Source organism: Apostichopus japonicus, chromosome 3 (assembly GCF_037975245.1).
Source record: "Apostichopus japonicus isolate 1M-3 chromosome 3, ASM3797524v1, whole genome shotgun sequence".
In the NCBI taxonomy this organism is placed as follows: domain Eukaryota; kingdom Metazoa; phylum Echinodermata; class Holothuroidea; order Aspidochirotida; family Stichopodidae; genus Apostichopus; species Apostichopus japonicus.
In genome coordinates, this window is record NC_092563.1 from 5,941,209 (window position 1) to 5,960,541 (window position 19,333).

General features: G+C 36.4%; 1 protein-coding gene and 1 long non-coding RNA gene across 4 annotated transcripts in view; one reads left to right on the forward strand and one right to left on the reverse strand.

Annotated features, from left to right (window-relative positions):
- LOC139961415 (uncharacterized) overlaps positions 1-16,610 on the reverse strand; it is a 56,305-nt gene extending 39,695 nt beyond the window's left edge. For both annotated transcript variants that reach the window (XR_011790839.1, XR_011790842.1), the window contains exon 1: positions 16,409-16,610. This is a non-coding gene — a long non-coding RNA (uncharacterized lncRNA). The remainder of the gene's footprint in view (positions 1-16,408) is intronic.
- The window catches only part of LOC139961398 (sphingomyelin phosphodiesterase 3-like), a 47,223-nt gene extending 30,357 nt beyond the window's left edge, over positions 1-16,866 (forward strand). Inside the window, exons 5-8 of one of the 2 annotated variants that reach the window (XM_071960550.1) lie at positions 1,028-1,174; positions 13,907-14,054; positions 14,637-14,784; positions 16,619-16,866. In XM_071960550.1, the coding sequence (XP_071816651.1) occupies positions 1,028-1,174; positions 13,907-14,054; positions 14,637-14,784; positions 16,619-16,798 (623 nt within the window). In that variant the 3' untranslated portion in view covers positions 16,799-16,866. The remainder of the gene's footprint in view (positions 1-1,027; positions 1,175-13,906; positions 14,055-14,636; positions 14,785-16,618) is intronic. The other variant, XM_071960545.1, reaches the window with a different exon arrangement.
- Positions 16,867-19,333: the final 2,467 nt, after the last annotated feature.

A 19,333-nucleotide genomic window follows, 5' to 3' on the forward strand; every position in this document is an offset into this window, starting at 1 on the left:
TGACGGGTCAAGGATAACTTGAAAAATTTGATATTTTTCAGTTTCTAGCGGTCAGGAGTGACCGATCTCACTCTCGGTGTACATATCCAAGAACGCCTGAGCTCTCTATATCAAGTTATGTACAACTCACTATCCTCATCACCCCATAGATATAACATAGATATTATAATCCACAAATCTAACTCTGCTCACAAGCCACTAGTCCATTCTGGCTTACTAAATAATCAAGGGCGTAGGAACCGGGGGGCTGGGGGGCGCCAGCCCCCCAGTGAAAAATATGGAGGGGCGGAAGTATCATTCCGCCCCCCCGCTTAGACCCCTTCCCCAGGCCGGCCATCAGTCTTCAGCCCCCCCCCCCCACTCAAAAGTACCTTCCTACGCCACTGTAAATAATTAAATCTTATTCGTTTTGTTTTTGTGTTTGGAAGCGTCCACGTTTTCTCGTGCAGGATATTCTTTTATCAAATAGCAAACGTCACATTGATGACCTCATCAACTATTTATAACAGTTACATCAACGGCCCGCCAAAACTTTGACAAGCATAATGGAAAATCCGTCAAGTTATTATAGAGTAGGATCAAAATGGCGCCAGTTGCATTGTCTTGTACTTAACATGCGTATAGGTACACCTCCATAGTTTCCTCTTTATATATCATTGGAGTCTTGATATAGATTGCCCGACCTTGTTTGTGGCCGTTTACCACAGATAAAGCTATTTGTTATTCACCACAGACAAAGCTATTTGTTATTTACAACAGATAAGACCCATTTCTTATTTACCACAGATAAGACCCATTTGTTATTTACCACAGATAAAGCAATTTACAAAATATCTGATTAATACCAAGTAAGTCTAATAAGCTAATGTTCTACGTGTCGGAAGCCAAATAATAAATACATTGCACATATGGTAGACGATACATCCAAGTTACAAAGCTGTTTTTTTCACTTTACATTTGCAATTTATTTTCTCATCTCGTCTCACTCTGTCATTTGATCGGGTCAATTTTTTTTCTAACTCTACAGATAACGATTTTAGATCGATGCAAATGGATAGTATTCTCAAATGGTTGTGTCGATTTCAAGTCCATAGCCAGCGACCTAACGACCTAACGGAGATTGTCGCGTTTGATATTCTCTGTGGGACATTCAACTTTGATAATATGTCACCGGGTGAGTAACAGAACCATTATTGCTTTATCCTTGTATTATAGACATAGTAAAATGATAATGTTGACCCTTTTAGAGAAAGAAATGTAAAAGTATAGTAGATGGAATATTCTTAATAATATATATCAAGAAATCCGAGAGAGATAAAAATAAAAGTCGCCACGAGGTGGTTGATTAAAAGTCACAATGTATAAAGGTCATGCGCCATGATGGCAAAACAAACATGGTGATTGGTAATTGGCTTTTTTACTTTCTTTCTTTCCAAAAAAACGGTGAGATTGCCAACGGTTTTCTTAAATGTTATTCTACACCAAGATCTCTTAAAAACGCAGTTCCTATAGTGTGACTATCGTCGACTTTATTCAAATCGTGGGATGACCAAATCACACATTTTGGGGAATTTTCATCTTCGTTTTGGCAAATTCTATGAATACTAATGTGAAAAAGTATCTGAGGCAGCGATATTTTAAGATAAGAAGAGAACGGAAAGATTTAATACTCTCTAATTAATCTAAGCGAGTGCAGTGGCGGATCCAGGAATTCTCAAAAATCTTTTCGGATGGCGGATGGGGGGGGGGGGGTCTTGGAAGATACCTAAATTATCTCGAAATCACGGTTAATGGGGAAACATTAGTAAAAACTTTGGCATGCACGTGCTAGAAACATAGCTACCTCACTGTATGTATTTCTTTTTGATTAACATTTATATTATTGCTATTTTTTAGTTTTAAAACATGGTAGATAGGCGAAGCCCGGGCGCGAATTTTTTTTTCCCAAACAGGTTCTCAATTACGGAGTTTTCAGCCAATCAGATTGCTCGTGACGTCAGCATCAAACGCTTGATAGTTCGAAGACATACACTGAGTTACACACTGACACTTAATAAAGTCTTGTTACGCGGTTTCCCTGCAAACGCCCTAACTTTTTACTTTTAATGCTTGGATAACATGTTGACCTTACTTATGATACATACGCTACATTCTATCGGTTTCGTGTTTACGCCATCCAAGATTCGTCAGCCGTTCTATTGAAATCGGAATTCGTTTCGTGGAATGGGTAGGCCTACACCAAAATCAACTTCACGACGCGAGTTCAGTCTTGAATGAATATACGCAAAATAGTTTAGTGTATAGTCAAGGCTTCATAATTGACGCACCCCCGTAATTGACGCACCTTCAATTATTACTAGCAACGATAGAGCAGGCCACTGCCTAAACTTTTTGCAGTCAAGCAGAATTACATATTTCATGAGTTTGAATCCATTTCAGCTATTTGATGACCAAATTGTGGAATTTTTAAGCTTTTAACACCCTTCCCCCCGGTTTTGTACGTTCAGTTTTTGGGCATTTGGAAATCTTGCACCCTAAAACTAACCAACATTTCCTCAATATCATGGACAACACTACTCTCTGGGACCTGATCTGTCTAAGCTTAGAGGCTCAAAGTATAGCAAACAGCATCTAAAGTCAATGGATGTATACTAAAGCCTTCACTACAGTTAGCTTATCGACGAATGTGTCAATTTAGGGGTATGAAAGAACTTGACACGGCAGACATTTTGTGGTCAAGTTCTGCTCAATTGTACGTTGCATATGCACAGAACAATAAATATATTGAGATCATTACATTTCTGAGGAACCACACTTATGAAAAACACATACAGTTGAGTGATTTTGATTTTTCCTTGATAGAAATCGTTGATCAAATCCTTAAGTGCGTCAATTATGAGCCCACCATGCTACAGTATGATGTATTTCCGTCAGTGCACTGTGTACACAGTTATAATACATATAGGCCTATATCGCATGTGTTATGTACCCCTGTACGAAACTTTCACTGTGCGATGTTATCGATAAATGCCTTCACAGAAATCTTCGATCAAAGTAGATCATACAATACTAGTGTGCTCATTATGTCTAAACCAATTCCAAACACATCTACATATATTTACGAAAAGCTGCGGGTAATTTTGAACGGGTATATCTTCGTTGCAACGAATGGATGCAGACATTTTGATAACCTCGAAGTGAAGGGTTTTATTGTTATGACGTAACTTTTCCGACCAATCATGAGCTACTATTTATACACAATTGAAAACCTGTTTGGGAAAAAAAAATTCGCAGCCCGGGCTCCTTTGTTGGAATCCGTCATGGTCTATGAGGATAGCTGTTGTCGTTGTTTTCTTGTTGTTTTTTTTGCCGACTCAGATAAACCTTGTTAAGATTACATTTTCGGTCATTTCTATACTTATAAGATGTACAAAAGTGCCGACGTGTTCATTAAAAGACTCCGTTTGATAAAACATATCCATTGCTATACATTAATACCATAGGCCCATGCAACAGCAACAGTTATTGAATAACCTGCAGAGGAAAATAAAAAGTTAACTTCATACGTAATATATAAGGCTAAAAATAAACAGGAATAATGAGAACACGAATTTGGATGAACTAAATATAAAGTTTCAATTATTGGTGTAAAGGTAACGCACATTATAATGTTAAACGTTAAGCTATACATTGGCCTTATACGGCTTTATAAACGTTAATTAGAAAACGTTACCCTTCATACATGGTTGTTATTTGTCTTGGGTTAATTACACACAATCATTGAGAAATAGAGAGGTACCGCTATAGTTTACTGCCCTCATCATTCTAACTCTCGTTAAGTAGAGCTTATCAAATGAATAAAACAGAACACGAGACATTTGAGTTAATTATAGTCATTTATCATTGTACATGTACAGTAGTTCAGTTCTGTCCTAACTAATGGCAAAGGTTATCCTGTCAAATGTAGATGTCGTAGGCATATAAATCAAGGCTCTAATTGAAAAGTACAGTATCCCTTCAACTTCTTAATCCAAACGTTCAGTTACTCTTACTTCAAGACAGTTGATGATATCACCCTACACAAGAGAGTGAACGTTCGTGGGCACAAAACAAGTGTTAGGCGACAGGTTGAATAACCTAGTGTTATACAATACCACTATAGCTATAATGCATGATGCATCAGTCAAGGACATTGCATTTTACGTATATCAACACATACACACATCATACCACTAAGGTTACCATATCTCATAGAAGGTGTATCTGTAACCGTAACCAGTGCTTGCCTAATACGTCTGAGTTGAATGGTCATATGAGAGGTGGTTATGTTAATCGAATCACAAGAAGTTATAAAACAATAACGTTCGCCAAAAATATATGTTACAATTTGACTTGACTGTTGAAAAACAATATTGGGTGTGTCATGGCGAAGTACGGTATAGTATGAAACTGTATTACAGTATTAGAATATGAATGACAAGACAACAGTTGCTGTTAAGTATAGGCTATTGGCGCTACATTATATCACGGTTGTGTCTAATATGTACTTTTAGTTACAGCCTACATTATCTCCCCCCCCCCCCCAATTTTTCTTCTCGTTTAATCGTTTATCCTTTCCTCTCTCTCTCATAATTCACAAACCAGCCTACGTACGTAACCTCCAACTGACACAATATCTGGTCTTTATTCACGCGTCATTCGATGTAAAACACTGACCTGCTCAGTGTATAACGTTCGTTTCTTATTAATTATTTAACTTGAACTTTCTATGATCAGAGTCAATCGATCTTCAAGAGACGGTCTGCACTCGAGATTTCTAAAAGATAGGATCCAGTGGGCGTGATAACAACAAACTAAAGGCACCCATATAATTACAATAAATGTGCTTTACTTATTTCAATATAAGCCCGAACTGACACAGTAGATGCTGTGACTTCTCAACCGTGCCGTACAGGAATTCTTGTGCCTTTTGATCCAAAATCCACCGTTATCAATCAGATACCCTTAAAGAAAAAAAGTGCCATCCGTTCATGTACGCCCTTAGTAATCAGGAGAACAGTATATCATTTGGAACGCAGTTCAGGCCATTAATCTTTTCGGTCAGTGCACTATATATACGAGGCGACACGTCGGGGGAATCTTCCCCATATAAACGTCTATCATATCATATGATGCATCTTTCGGGATAAAAGAAAACCCCAAGTTAGATAGAAATTGATGGAATATGTACGTGGAATTGTCGATATTTTAAACATAGAATTGAAGAGAAAATCTAGACTACAAAGCCATATAATTACACATGGTGATGCAGGGAACTATGAATTTATTAGTAGCAAAAGGAATGAGAGAGAAAAACTCTGTTCAGGCAATCAAATTGACTGAAAAGGTTTTTGCTTTTTCAAAATGTATTCTTCATCAAACTGCTGCCATTCTTTAAGCTGTAAATGATAACACCATATTACAAATAAGGCTTACTATACCGATACAAAAGTTTCGAAAAGGGGGTTCCTTCCCCTTAGGCCCCTCCCCCATTTTAATGCGGCATTGTGCACGGTGTGTGTACATTGTAAGCAGACTATAGGAGATGTGGTTTTTGAGTCTGTTTTAGTTGCTTGTGTGTTGTTGTTATTACCAGTGGTCTACTTAATAAAGCATTTCTTGTACAATTTCCTTTGTAATTGATAATGTGTGCACATATCACTCGCTCATGCAGTTTGGATATTTTTCCAATGGTAATACCACTCTATATACTGTCCTTTCATATCACACTTAAAAACACTCATACTGACAGTATGAACAGTTCCTTACCTTTACTGATAGAAACAATGACATTAATATTGCTCGTTCTGCCAGTACGGGTGCTACGAAGCGGCATAAGAAAGTGCAGTACACTAAAGTCAATGAACATTATAATGCATATTTTAATACGGCAAATCTATCACAAATGAAGGTATACATAATAGCAAACGAGTACACTGAAATTAAATATTTAGTTTAAATGAGGAATATGAAAGAATAAACATTACGGTACAGTATTACGAACTCTTTAGAAAAACGGTTGAAAAATATGCCAATGCACTATTTATTACCATGGTAACCAATTTCGGGCAACGGTATAATGTGAGTTAACCGAAACATTAAGCGCCACTGAAATACTTAATAATTGCTAATCAATCAAGCCACCTAACAGCATTTAAATGACAATTTTACAAACCAAAATGCCAACAAAGCCGTACCGCATTCAACAGACGTCGGGAGGTTTATAAAAGACATTTAAAGCGCGCATGCGAAATAGACTGGGGTAAACCCTGACTAATGAGCATTGTACCTATTTTATCAAAATACTAAAATTTCATATATACTTTCAATCTGGTTGGATTGGACACTGATTAAATCTATTCGAGTGAATCTCTGTGGAAAACAAATGCACAATAAACTGATTCAAGGTATTGTATATTTGAAGGGCGGGGCATAATTTCACTCAGTCTCATTTCATGAAAAAAAAGTTGACAAGTTAGTGCATATGACGCAATGTTTACAAGTTCGTTAAATTAGGTTCTATATATGTTTATGTTACTTAGGCTACCTTGGCAAAACTTAATAAAAAAGGCCGAATTTATTTATGAGCCTTCGTCCCTGAGAAAATCCGTACGGTCGTAAATAATTTATAAGAAAAAACACCCTTTTTAAATAAATAAAGAAGTGACGTGTGATGGATTCCATACAACGTGTTAACGTATATAGAAAATAAACTCGATCCATCTCAACATGGTTTAAATACTATGTATTAAAAAGAATGAACGAGATGGCTTATATGAGCAATTTTGACAATTTAGTTCCAAGCAGTCGGCTTGAAGACAAACCTCGTCAATCGTCGGTTGTAGAACAAATTTTATCATTTTTTTTTGGGGGGGGGGAGCTGATAGATAATTCGTTTACTCTGAATTAGCAGCCAAGTGAAACTGACTTCTGTGATATATGATACCTGTAACTCATAAATGGCGGACTTGTTTATGGACAAGAAAATGACAATAACTTTACAGAAGACGAATGGAGCGAGACTTTTAACGCAAGTGTATGGTTTTCGCTTATCACGTGACGACTCTAGTAGCTATGAAAATAATACACACGTTCTTACACGACAAAATGGCAGCAGCACCCTGATATGACGCTTTGAACAAGGATATATCATTAACTTTTGAAGTTGAATAAAATAAAATAAAATTGTGATATACCTCCCGTCATTGCCCTCCCCTACCACCTCCCCCCCCCCCCCCTCTACATCCTACCCTAAGCCTTGTTAGTAAACTTCGCTGTTCAACCCCGTCTGATGTTACGGCAATCATGTTGAAATCAAAGTTTTGATAAAGTTACAAAACAGAGCAAACATGGTTGAAAAAGGTCAATATTTAATAATATCAGTCTATATAGGCCTACATCATATTGAGTATATTGCATCAGTACTTTGATAGGCTGTATCAATGTTAACATCTTCCACAGTCAAACCCGTCTATTGGGACCCTTTTGTTAACCTCTCTCCCCAGCAGTTGATGTAAAATGTTACTTATAATAGGTTCATAAAAGTTCGCTGATTGCCTAAGGCCCAATCGTGCTCGAGCGGCTGTGAACATCCCAATATACCAATCTCAGAGCAAACAGTTTACACAAAATTCACACGTAATCCTGGCTCTAGTCAGATCTCCCACGTGCCACGGACTCGCATCAACACTGTACGCCAATAGATAAGAACAGACTTGCATTCAATTTAATGGAATTTCTCGCTTCATTTAGTATTTATTAACTTTCGCATATTGGAGGCAGCGCCCATAGGTGGATGTATCATTATTTTTTCTTCTCTAGCGGTCCAGCAGGTTTATACAGGCTGTTTTTCCTGTTTAGGCATGAGTCACTCAAAATTTAATAAATTATAAATATGGCTCAGCTTTACAGGGGGTAATTTGATCGTAGAACAAGTATAAGTAACTACCATTTTTCTTTCATGGCTTAGAGTTGAGACAGTGTGAAAGGGCTAAACAGAGCTAATATATATATATTTTTTAAAGGAGCACAAAGCTTATGAATTGATGTCTGAATGTGTCGTTTCATTACTTGCATGTAGAAATTTCAAACAGTGTATATGTACTTTACATACAGTGAAAATTCTGGTAATTAGCATTATCATCAAGTGAAAACAACTTCCAACTAGACGTTTGTATATGGAAATTAACAATAAATTAACAATATATATACATATATATATATTTATATATATGAAGTTTCATCCTTCCCCTAGCCCCCTTCCCTTGCATATATCACAGGTTTTGTTTGTATACCTCTGCAATCCCTTACAGTGCCCTCCATTTGTATTATCTCAAACGTTAAGTTTATGTAAGAATGTAAGTTTGTACAGAGTATAGCCTATGGTTGTAAAGGTTTTCAATCATCGTACCTACCCGTTATGAATGATCACATTACCTACTAAAGGCCTCAGAAGGTAAATTGCTCCTAGGTAGCAAAACAAGAGATCTTCAAACTTGGCCACGAGTGACTTCAGACGAGTTATAGCATATTTTTGTAGGGGGAGCAACACGAATTCAAATTTTAGAGAATATTTAGGTCCTGATATCGATTTCCATCCGTGACTCTGAGATTCGAGTTCCCACGTCAGTGTTCTCGGCGTTTCAATTCGGTCGGTCACCTTTCGTGAAAGTTGGCGATTAATATATAGTTAACTGTCGCTTGACAGACAAGACCTCTACCATTAATTGTATCCTCAGTGTTTCCGCACTCTTACCTCTGGGCTTAATCTAACTGATGTTACCCCCACTCCTATCCCTGAGCGGTTCTGCATATTGTTTTATACTTTGAGAGGGGAGAGCGCTGCATGCACTAGTTGCGAACTAGTTGATTGAGTTGCGTCACGTAGTATGGACATACACAATGTGTCATGCATGTGTTTTGCCTGTATATATTTAAATCGTGTGAAAAGTGTTCTATAGTGACCGACCACTATTACCGTACAATAGTCCATGATATTGAATTCTCTGCTATAGATATGATCAGCTGTCAGCCTTGCCTATACATCAACAGGTCATTTGGTTCTATACTCTTCACAACGAGCTTGTAGATTGATACATTACAACTACGTTAGTTAACATTGAAATTACTGCAATATCGAACCACATTCACCAAACTCATTTTCGTTAACAATCCCCCTGCACTCCCCTCCCTCTGCCCCTCCCTCTCCCTTACTCTCCCCTCCCTCTCTCCCCTTCCACACCTTCCAGTTTTGTTCATCTTGCCATGTTTTGTAATTTGAAGTTGAAAATAACAGTTGTGTCCTAATAAAGTCTAAACGGATAATTAATTCGAACCATCTATACACAAGAAAACAATATAGTTTGCTGACCAATTTTGCCGAATCTGGCCGATTGCTGCATTAGCCTCTCTAACATCATATTTGTAGGCATCATGATACGGAGAACGTGTATGTGCAATTACACTCCCTATATAGCATTAAATTTAGAGTTATACATGAAATACATAAGCCTTACTAGTGTGCGGTATAACAGGTCAATGTTCTACAAATTCTATCGTAGTTATACGGCACTGTTACGTGAAACAAATGTGTTATTTACAAATCCACCGAATCTCCAAACATTGTCATCATTTTGCCTTTCTCTGTTATTTCATTTTGTAATATTTACAAATCGTTCTATTTTTCTTTTTGATAATTTCAAGACTAATATTAAAAACAGATACATTCGAGGTAAAATAAATAACCTAGGAATGTACGTATTGGTTTCAGTATAAACCCAGTAAGGAATCTTAATTGTTTATCTTAGGTACTCTTAACAACAAACAAACAAACGAAAAATATGCAAAATTAACATCCTGGGATATGCTGCAAATATTCCATTACGAATACCAAAGTTTAAAATCATTTCTAATGGTCTGGCTCTGTTTCTTTTTGGCGCCATTATTCCAGAGACAACGTCTCTTGTGGGAATCGTCCCCAATTTTCAAAATAAACGTTCTACTGATAAACTGAAATTCTCTGGATATTTAATACTTTTTTTTCCCGCTAAATCTGCCGTCTTTTACATTTTTTTCTGAAGATTTGTAAATTCATCTTACATTAGGCGTTTCAAAGGAAGTTTGCTTTTAATAGCCTAGGAGTGATATTTGATAGAACAATGGTGACACACACAAAAAAAAAAGATATAAATTTACTAGTCGTAAAATGGTTATGTTAATTATGAAATGAAATATTCTTATTAATTGTAAAAAAAAAAACCGTTTCTGTAATTGAAACGACAGATAATTGAATATTTGCTTTTCTTGTTTAACATTATGCATCCACTCTTCCTTTTAATTGATTTTTGTCCTAAGAACATTTTTCTGATTTGTATAGTTGGTAATAATTTTGGCCGTCACTCGTTCGTGTTTGGTTTTGTGTTTTTGGTTTCCATGATGAACAAAATCACAAAGACAAAAAAAAACACAACGTGCTAATATCCAGAACTCCTACATTGTATTCCTGCAGACATAATCTGCCGCCCAATATCAGTAAATAAAAAACTCGCTGCAGACCGTCGGGGTTGCACTTTTTCTCCTCGATTTCCATCCCAAACATAAGATGTTGTCTTGATGAAATGAATCGAACGTGTTTATAATCCATCAAATACTGCGTAAACATATTTTACCTATTTCGCTTTCCATAGCTCGATACCGGAGTCCTTTTGAATGTGGATCCATTAACTGATGAAATTTCTACCAATTCATTATTCGACTTAACTCCTGCCCTGGAAATGTCATGCCAGAAAATATCCCCCAAAGTCTGTCTTTTTTCCTCGTCCTCTTCATTTTTGTTGCTGTTCTTACAGAATTTGGGGTAAAAACAGATAATGTAGCTAGATAATTGACCTAGTTCCTATTATACTTCATTTATCATACACATAAGTGATTGTACTGCCTGAAAAGATGAGCTGTTATAACTTTCTGTGAACATTAACAATTTCCATACCAGGCGGAGATTCAGGGGCCCCGTGGGGCGGGGGGGGGGTTGTATACAGCATCCATTTTCATCACTCTTCAAAAATTTAAAAATACCGTATATATGTAGGAGAAGACAAAATGATAGGCCTTAATATGCCTCAAAAGGCACCAGTTTCTTGTTTCAATTTCTTTCTGGCGGATGACCATCAGACCCTCATACACTGGAGTCGGTTTCCATGACCACACCCTCCTCCGTGTTTCTTAAAATGTTGGATCCATGTACCCCCGAACTTCATCGAATTCACTTAGATCGACTTGATTTAAACAGCTTACTTTGTTGCAAGAGGATTCAGTGGTTGCTAAATTTATGGTCCATTTTTTACTCATGGGTCTACTTAATAACATTTGGTCTCACACTTAATAAATACCGAGCCGTGTTCACAACAAATTTGTAGGCTCGATAACCATTTTGTTTCGTAAAAAAAGGAACGCCAGTTCTGTTGGCATTGTTCGCGTCTTCTGAAAATGCACCGTTATAATATACACACATATATGTCTATAGATTAGTTAAAGACGTCAACTTAAAAACTATATTCGATGGCCCTATAGTCATTTATCATCCCTTCTTAATCCATCTATTTCTGTTGTCACTGTACGCGGGGGATGGAGACATTCACAATTTGATTTCTTGCAAAAGCAAACTACTATCACGCAGATCAGATGTTTTATATTTTTTTCATTCACCATTGACCTAATTGAGACAAAACATTGAAACTAACCAACGCGCATATATTTTAAGTATGTTTGAAGCATTCATGTACAAACCAACGCAAATATGCTTGAAGTATGTATATGAAGCAGTCATGTGCAAACCTACGCACAAACCTACGCATGTATATTTAACATATGTATGAAGCAGTCATGTACAAACCAACGCACATATATTTGAAGTATTTATACAGCAGTCATGTACAAACCAACGCATTATATTTGATGTATTATAAAACAGTCATGTACAAACCAACGCACATATATTTGAAGTATATATGAAGCAGTCATGTACAAACCAACGAACATATATTTTAAGTATTTATAAAGCAGTCATGTACAAACCAACGCACATATATTTTAAGTATTTATAAAGCAGTCATGTACAAACCAACGCACATATACTTTGAAGTATGTATGAAGCATTCATGTACAAACCAACGCACATATTATTTAAAGTATGTATGAAGCAGTCATGTACAAACCAACGTACCTATATTTTTTAAGTATGTATGAAGCAGTCATGTACAAACCAACGCACATATACTTTGAAGTATGTATCAAGCAGTCATGTATAGTGAGTCCATTACACGTATACTCGCAGCATATATAATTGCCTGTAAACGTACTCGCCTCGTAGATTTGTACTCTCAGTTTCGTATACCTGATGAGTTCTCAGTGAATTTTAGGAAAATGTATTACAATTCTAAGATTACCTTTATACTTGCGGTTATAGGGTCTTGTTGAACTCTGTACTCTGTACACGGTACTCATACTCATACAAAAGGGAATATATTACGTGTACTCGTATAGTCATGTTGTTGTACTCATGCGAGAAGTTTATCACTGATAGGAACACCTCATGTTGGCAGATGAAAACAGTTTGTTATAATCTACTCAAGTATAGTCGAACAACTCATGATTATACATCTTGACGGGATTTTTTTTTTTTTTTGCTTTACTTTCTTGTTTTATCGGAAACCTCAAAAAATGTTCCCACAAGCATAGAATTTGATACTTTATTAAGAAGAAGAAGAAGAAGAAGAAGAAGAAAACAAAGCTTCGTATTAATGAAATATGCAATCTAAAATTCGCCGTTTTATAAGAATATATAAATGAAGAAAGAAAGGGAATGGATACTGTTACCAAGCCTGATTTGAAATTAGTCACAAGTATGCGATGTAATAAAATCTCAAAAATGTTCACAAAATGATGGATAGATTAAAACTTTATTTCATCTCATGTGTTTTTTTTTTTTTCTGAACAAGTTTTATTGTAAGAACTTTTAGCGAGTTTTGTCTAATTCGTGGTGAAACTTAAGACTACCGTTACAACTCAGAAAATAAAAAACAAGACAAAAAAAAAACACACACACAAGAACGTATGACAGGAATTTAATCCCGCTAATCCGTTTCGGATTACTCATTTCTATACTTGTCAGAGTCGTTTACAAACATTAGAGCAGTGGAAAATCACTACATCGGTATATGCCAAAAGCATCGCACAACTTAAAAATAAATTACTAAAACTTTGCACACATACAGTATAAGACAAGTTATTTATGCTAAAACAAAACAATACTTTCATATCCTTGTTAATTAAAGTTGAATTTTCATGTCCTGTCTTGGTCTAATAGTCGGTATGGGATTTTTATTAATTATACAAGACATTCCAACACTCGTTATGTTTTGAAATTTGTAAAGTGTATATCAGTTAAAAACCTTATCTATTACTCATCTAAAAGCTGTATCATATATACTTGGTAAGTAAAAACAAAGGAAATGTTTAATTATTGGGACACTGAGGCAAAGTATTAACAGGGGTGTATTTTCACTTACGCTCTAAGAAAATTGAAAATCACTGCGCGTTTCGAAACAAGTAACGCAAGAGTCACGAATTCCCCAAGCGTATCGATGAAAATGCCTTTCGGTTTTTTAATCTTGCTATTTCAAGCACGAAGCTGCCGAGGCGCTTGTTCGATTCTGGTTTACACACGAGACAAAATGTATGAATAAGAAAGTAATTTACACATAAACTACTAAAACCGAGTATAGAGGTATATGTATAGGCCATATAGCAGATTTAAGATACAAGTATTTTTATTGGTTGATTTACTTTGGTTTGTTGTTGTTGTTTACAGGTGATATGTGTAACTGGAGTCATCCATTGTTTCTAATTTATCACGATCCGTGCCGACTAAAGCCCGGCTTGGATAAGCCTTGGAGTATAGGGACCGTACTACAAACGGAGAAAGTAAACGATATGAAATCAGCTGAAAGTCTTAAAAAGTAAGATTTCTTTAACTTATTTTATATATATATATATATATATATATATATATATATATATATATAATAACTCAACTATACTTCTGCAAGACCAGTCATTCTCCAGAGGGGATGGGGGGGGGGGGGCATCGGTGGGAGGGGAAGAGTAGGTGTGGATGGGGGAAGAGGGGTAACCGATGCAATGCAAATGAGGGGTTGGGTGGTATGAGCCCCGAAGGTTATATAACCATAATTTCGATGGGTTTGGCTTCGTGGCGCAGAAACAAGGTTTAAATAAAGAGGTCAAGAAATTGCACGATCGTGTATTAACATTTGCGATCATCTATTGCCTTCAATGGTTCAAACCTCTAATGGTATACGCTTACCGAAAGCGCGGAACAGTTTTATAGAAAAACGAACATCCTTTTATTCAAATGATGGAAGAGTGAAGGGGGGGGGGGCGTGTTAGGGGCGGTGGCGTCCAAAGCTATGCTAGCGCCACTTCACCCTTACTTTTGTAATCATAGGATCTGTCGTACATTAATTTCAGGAGTTAATTGTTTTATATTATTAGTGAGTTTTTGTTTTTATATTTATATTCAGTATTCTAGATCAGTGCCACAGAGAATACTTGGAAGATATTACAACATTGCACCCTGAATCGGCTACTCTCTCCAAGCACCACAGATGCCGGGGAAAGAGAAGGGTGGACTTAGTTTTGTTTAGCAATGAACTAACTCACATGAAGCAGGTAACGACAGTTTGATGTTGGTATACTTGGCTATTCTAGAACTGCTGTAAATGAATGTCCGATAATTTATTGTTTTGCAGTGCAAGGCCGTTAATGTATATATACTTATGTCAATACAGCCAGTACAATGAAACGCAGTTCTTTCTTTTCCAAAGAGAAACCAATTTCAACCAGTATATAATAATAATAATAATAATAAAAATAATTATAATTAAAAATGTCAATTATTTTGTAATCCTGTAACTTTGTTTACTCCAATCACATCTTGAGGGTCCCCCTATAATTTAATTTAAGTTAAATAAGTATTAATTTACTTATAAATAATTTTCTACAATAAATCAAAATAATAATACGGCTATATGTAAAAAATGCTCTGTGCAACCAAATGAAGAATATTTATGGCTATGTAAATGCCTCTTACATATCCTGAAGCTTTATTCAATAATATGTGATATCGAGATGCTGTTTCTGGGGCCAGCAAGAGTCCGAGGCCCAATCGAACCATCAGCCAATGAGGCCTAACCAGTGAAACATGAAATCGATCATTATTTTGACATCAAAGTTTTCATCACGTGCATGCAGCCAAGTTTCTGATATATCACTTGGGGGCTACGTCACACCCATCTGGTCTCCATAGTGCTCGCAGTGTTTGCATAATGTATAGAATGTTGCTAGAGAACGAATAACAGGATAAAACACGTATATATATAAGCTGTGAAGTAAGTCATTCTGTTCCAAATAGCATATCTCAGCGTGCTGCTCGTCTGGTCAAAGTTCGCGTCACAAGATGGCGACTGTATGCTATTATACGGGTACGAAGAATACCATGGTGGGCAAAAAATGGCTCGAATTCATTATTGAAGTCAGCTTCGATGTACAATTGGTCGTCCATGTTCCCAAGCCAACTTTCTCATGAGTATTAATTAAATCAAACCTGCAATTTATCAAACTGTAAGACACTCTCTGACTTGTATTTATTATTTTTTTCACTTAATAAGGTGAATGAGCGAGCACCCGGAATCATGAAAGTCTCGTCAACCAGATACTGTTACATGTTTGGTCATTTATCTCATATATGATGTAATAAGCAAATTAGCAACATTAAGAAAATATTAACCTTTCATTTATCTTTTAAATGAAACCTTTCTGGGCAAGATGGTAATGTGAATAGTTATGGTTGTTTGGTATCAAATATGATCAGAATATTTCGCAAAAGATCCAATAATGTCCGTTTTTTGCTCACTTTATTTAAAGCCTCGGTGTTACGTAACATGTACCGTAGGGGAACAAGCACGTGCCCCCTCCCTTCCCCCAAGAAAATCAGACTTTCTTCAATTACGTACCGCTCACATGCACTTACTAACACACGCTAATACATGAAGTTTGTATTACACAAATGTAGGTAACAATGATGGAAGAATTACCACCACCCCTTACACAACGAAACTTCCTCAAAGACCCCCAACCCCTCCCTATGACGAATATCAGTGTACCCCCCCCCCCAATAAAATGTAAACTACGGCTACGGACCTGCATAAAATGTAGCGAATGATTTCAGTGAGTAAAATAATTTAACAATCAGAGAAATTGAGAAGCAAATCGATAACATTTCAACAAAACTTACCTCTTAATTAAGTAACTGGATACCCGCTTCTCTGTATTCACGGTGGAGCAGAGCTTCCCTCTTCTTCACCATTCGAATTCAAAACACACGCATGCCCTCTGTTGTAAGTTAGATTAGCCTCAGTTTCGCTATAATGATCTAATTGCAGCTATAATTGTTTCACTATCATATTTTAATTCGATATTTCTTATAATTGTCTTTCTTTTACAGGAATGCGAAGATTACGCTTTCGTCAGCCAATTGGCAGCATTGACTCGACATATTCCCGTCTGTATAACGTTATCCACCTCCGCTGGTGCTAGCTGTCCCCGTGGTCCGCCTCTTGGAAGTAACTCGGCCGACGAAACCGATAGCTCTAAACAAAAAGTCATGTTTGAAACAACAGTATGACGATCGTTGTATTACTAGAACGTATATATAAATATATATATATATATATATATATATATATATATATATATATATATATAGAAAGAAAGTATATACAGGACGCCATTTTTGTACTGAACGTTTGGTAGTATTCCCTGCTTGATGTAGCCAGGTAAATATGCAGATTAGTCAAGGTATCGTGTTTGTATCAATGCGTCATAGTCGTGATCGCCATGTTGGTTTTGTCGTCGGTATTAATCTATGAGTGATCCGAAGAGGTTCGTAGGAGTATACGGCTTTGGTTGAGGAACCGAGAGTTGTTCAGACTACATTGTTCATATTGTTACAGTTTGTGGTATCCGTTTGAATCCGTATCATACAGTCACCGGCAACCATCCATTTAGATATTACACAGTTCGCACAAGCGTGATGTAGTAATTACGCGGTCGTTAAAGTGTATAGGTCCCTGATAAAGGCCAAGTTCGGAGAGTATGTAAGTCGAGAGACAGAGATTAGCTAGCCTATCGTGATATAATGTGCATACGTTTTATAGAGGTGTTTGAGGTGTGAGCGTACCCAATGCACAACGTAGACTGACATACAAAGAGAAACTTAATATATATATATATAGACATCATTACGTAATACCATTAAGTTAACACACAGGTGTGCAGTTAACATAACAATAACAATACTATTCTTAAGCTTTACAACAAAATTCGGTTTGTAATCATGTGCACTATTTACTCGTTTTTGTTTAAAGAAAAGTCAAGCCAAGGCACGAAAATGCCACACAATTCGATCCATTCTCATTCTCGGTCGCCCTATAAGTACCGGCAATTTACTGTGCAAAACACAAAGAGAGAGAGAGAACATAATATTACTCATGGTTGCCATTTGCTCAGTGACAAGAGTCGTCACAAGACATAATATGAGTTAGTCGGTGCATCCATTTATTAGTTTTTAAGAAATGCCCCCGCCCCAAACATCGTATGCCCCCCCCCCCAAGAATGTCAGACGAATATTTGTGTTTACAAAATAGGTTCTGCCTGCCCCTATAGAAGAGCACCCCCCCCCCACATGTCACTCCCCTGCTAGTAAAGCTAAACATTTTTTTTTAGAAAATAAGTTTTAAATTCAGTACTAGTTATTTTGTTTACGACGACTAAGCGACCATAAATGTGGGAGAAGCCCGCAAGGGCTTATGGATTACAACTTACACGTCGGGTGGCTTCCAATTCAACATTATTTAACTCAAATTTGGGATCTTTTCAATTTAGAAAGTCATTTCAGATGGCAAAACCGTAGATTGCTCCTGGATGAAAAACCCACCTTACTATGACCCGGCCGGGTATCGAACCCGGAACCTCCCGATTGCTAAGCCTCATTGCTTCAATTGCCACCGCCTTTATCCACCCGGCCACAGCACCGGTCTGCTTGCCCCTAGAAGATCATGCCCCCCCACCCATAAAAAGAAGCTACAATCGTGCTAGTAAAACTAACACCTTGTTAAACTGAATATGTTCCAGTCTTTACCATCGATTCACGCACTTTAACAAACTATCTCAAAGTTGATAGAATCTTTCGACGTGTAATTCTGATGTTACCCTAAAAGAAAACTTTAAATTCTCTTCGGAAGTAATCGAAAAAGGCCCGCTCAGTCAAATTATAACCATCCTGATCATGAGATCTACTCTCTTGTTATGTCTTCTAAATAATGCTTTGATTTCGAGAATATTGTTCCCTCGATTTATATGTTTTACATCTATATAGATTTGATCGTTTTCTTTAATCAATGGAATTAACATTGTTAATTAAACAGTGTTAATGATTATCAATGCACGTAGACAGAATGTTTCCTCTTTTCGATTATGATATTTTATGGAGATATAAGCCAATTTTATCGATAAGTCTTATCCAAACATTACTCATATTTCTTTAGCTTTTTCTCAACAACAAAAATCGTAGGACGCGATTTGCGATTTCACCTTTCATATTTATTTAATAATCACGAAATTACTCGTTATTTCCATTGAAATATTTTTTACTTAAGTAATGTGAATATGACAGAACCGAAAGTTTGTTATTATTTAATTTACGTTTATTATATTTGCTAGCATCTGTAGTCAGTATTTTAACCATATGTTAAAGTTTTTCAGAGTATCACAGGACTTTAATTTTTTTTAAATACTTTTGATTGATAAATTATTGCAAATAGAGTCATACCATCTTGTTATGCAACATGACTTGCTTAATGTCCTGTTCTGTTTTCCAAATCATCCATAGAGTTTGCCAGACAATTTGAAAGATATTTTATTTTCCATTTCTTTTAATTTTTATATATGTGTCGTTTCATATCAATTAAATGCAGACATAACAGCATGAAGTTATATTACACAAACGAACATGAAATGTTATGCCAGTGTTTAAACAATGGATAAGCAAGTACTGAATACTACTTTAATTAATTATAATGATTTAATTCTTATCAATTATTCTAAAAACAATGTCTACGAAATTATCTTCCATAAAAGGAGTATTCCAATCGCAATATTT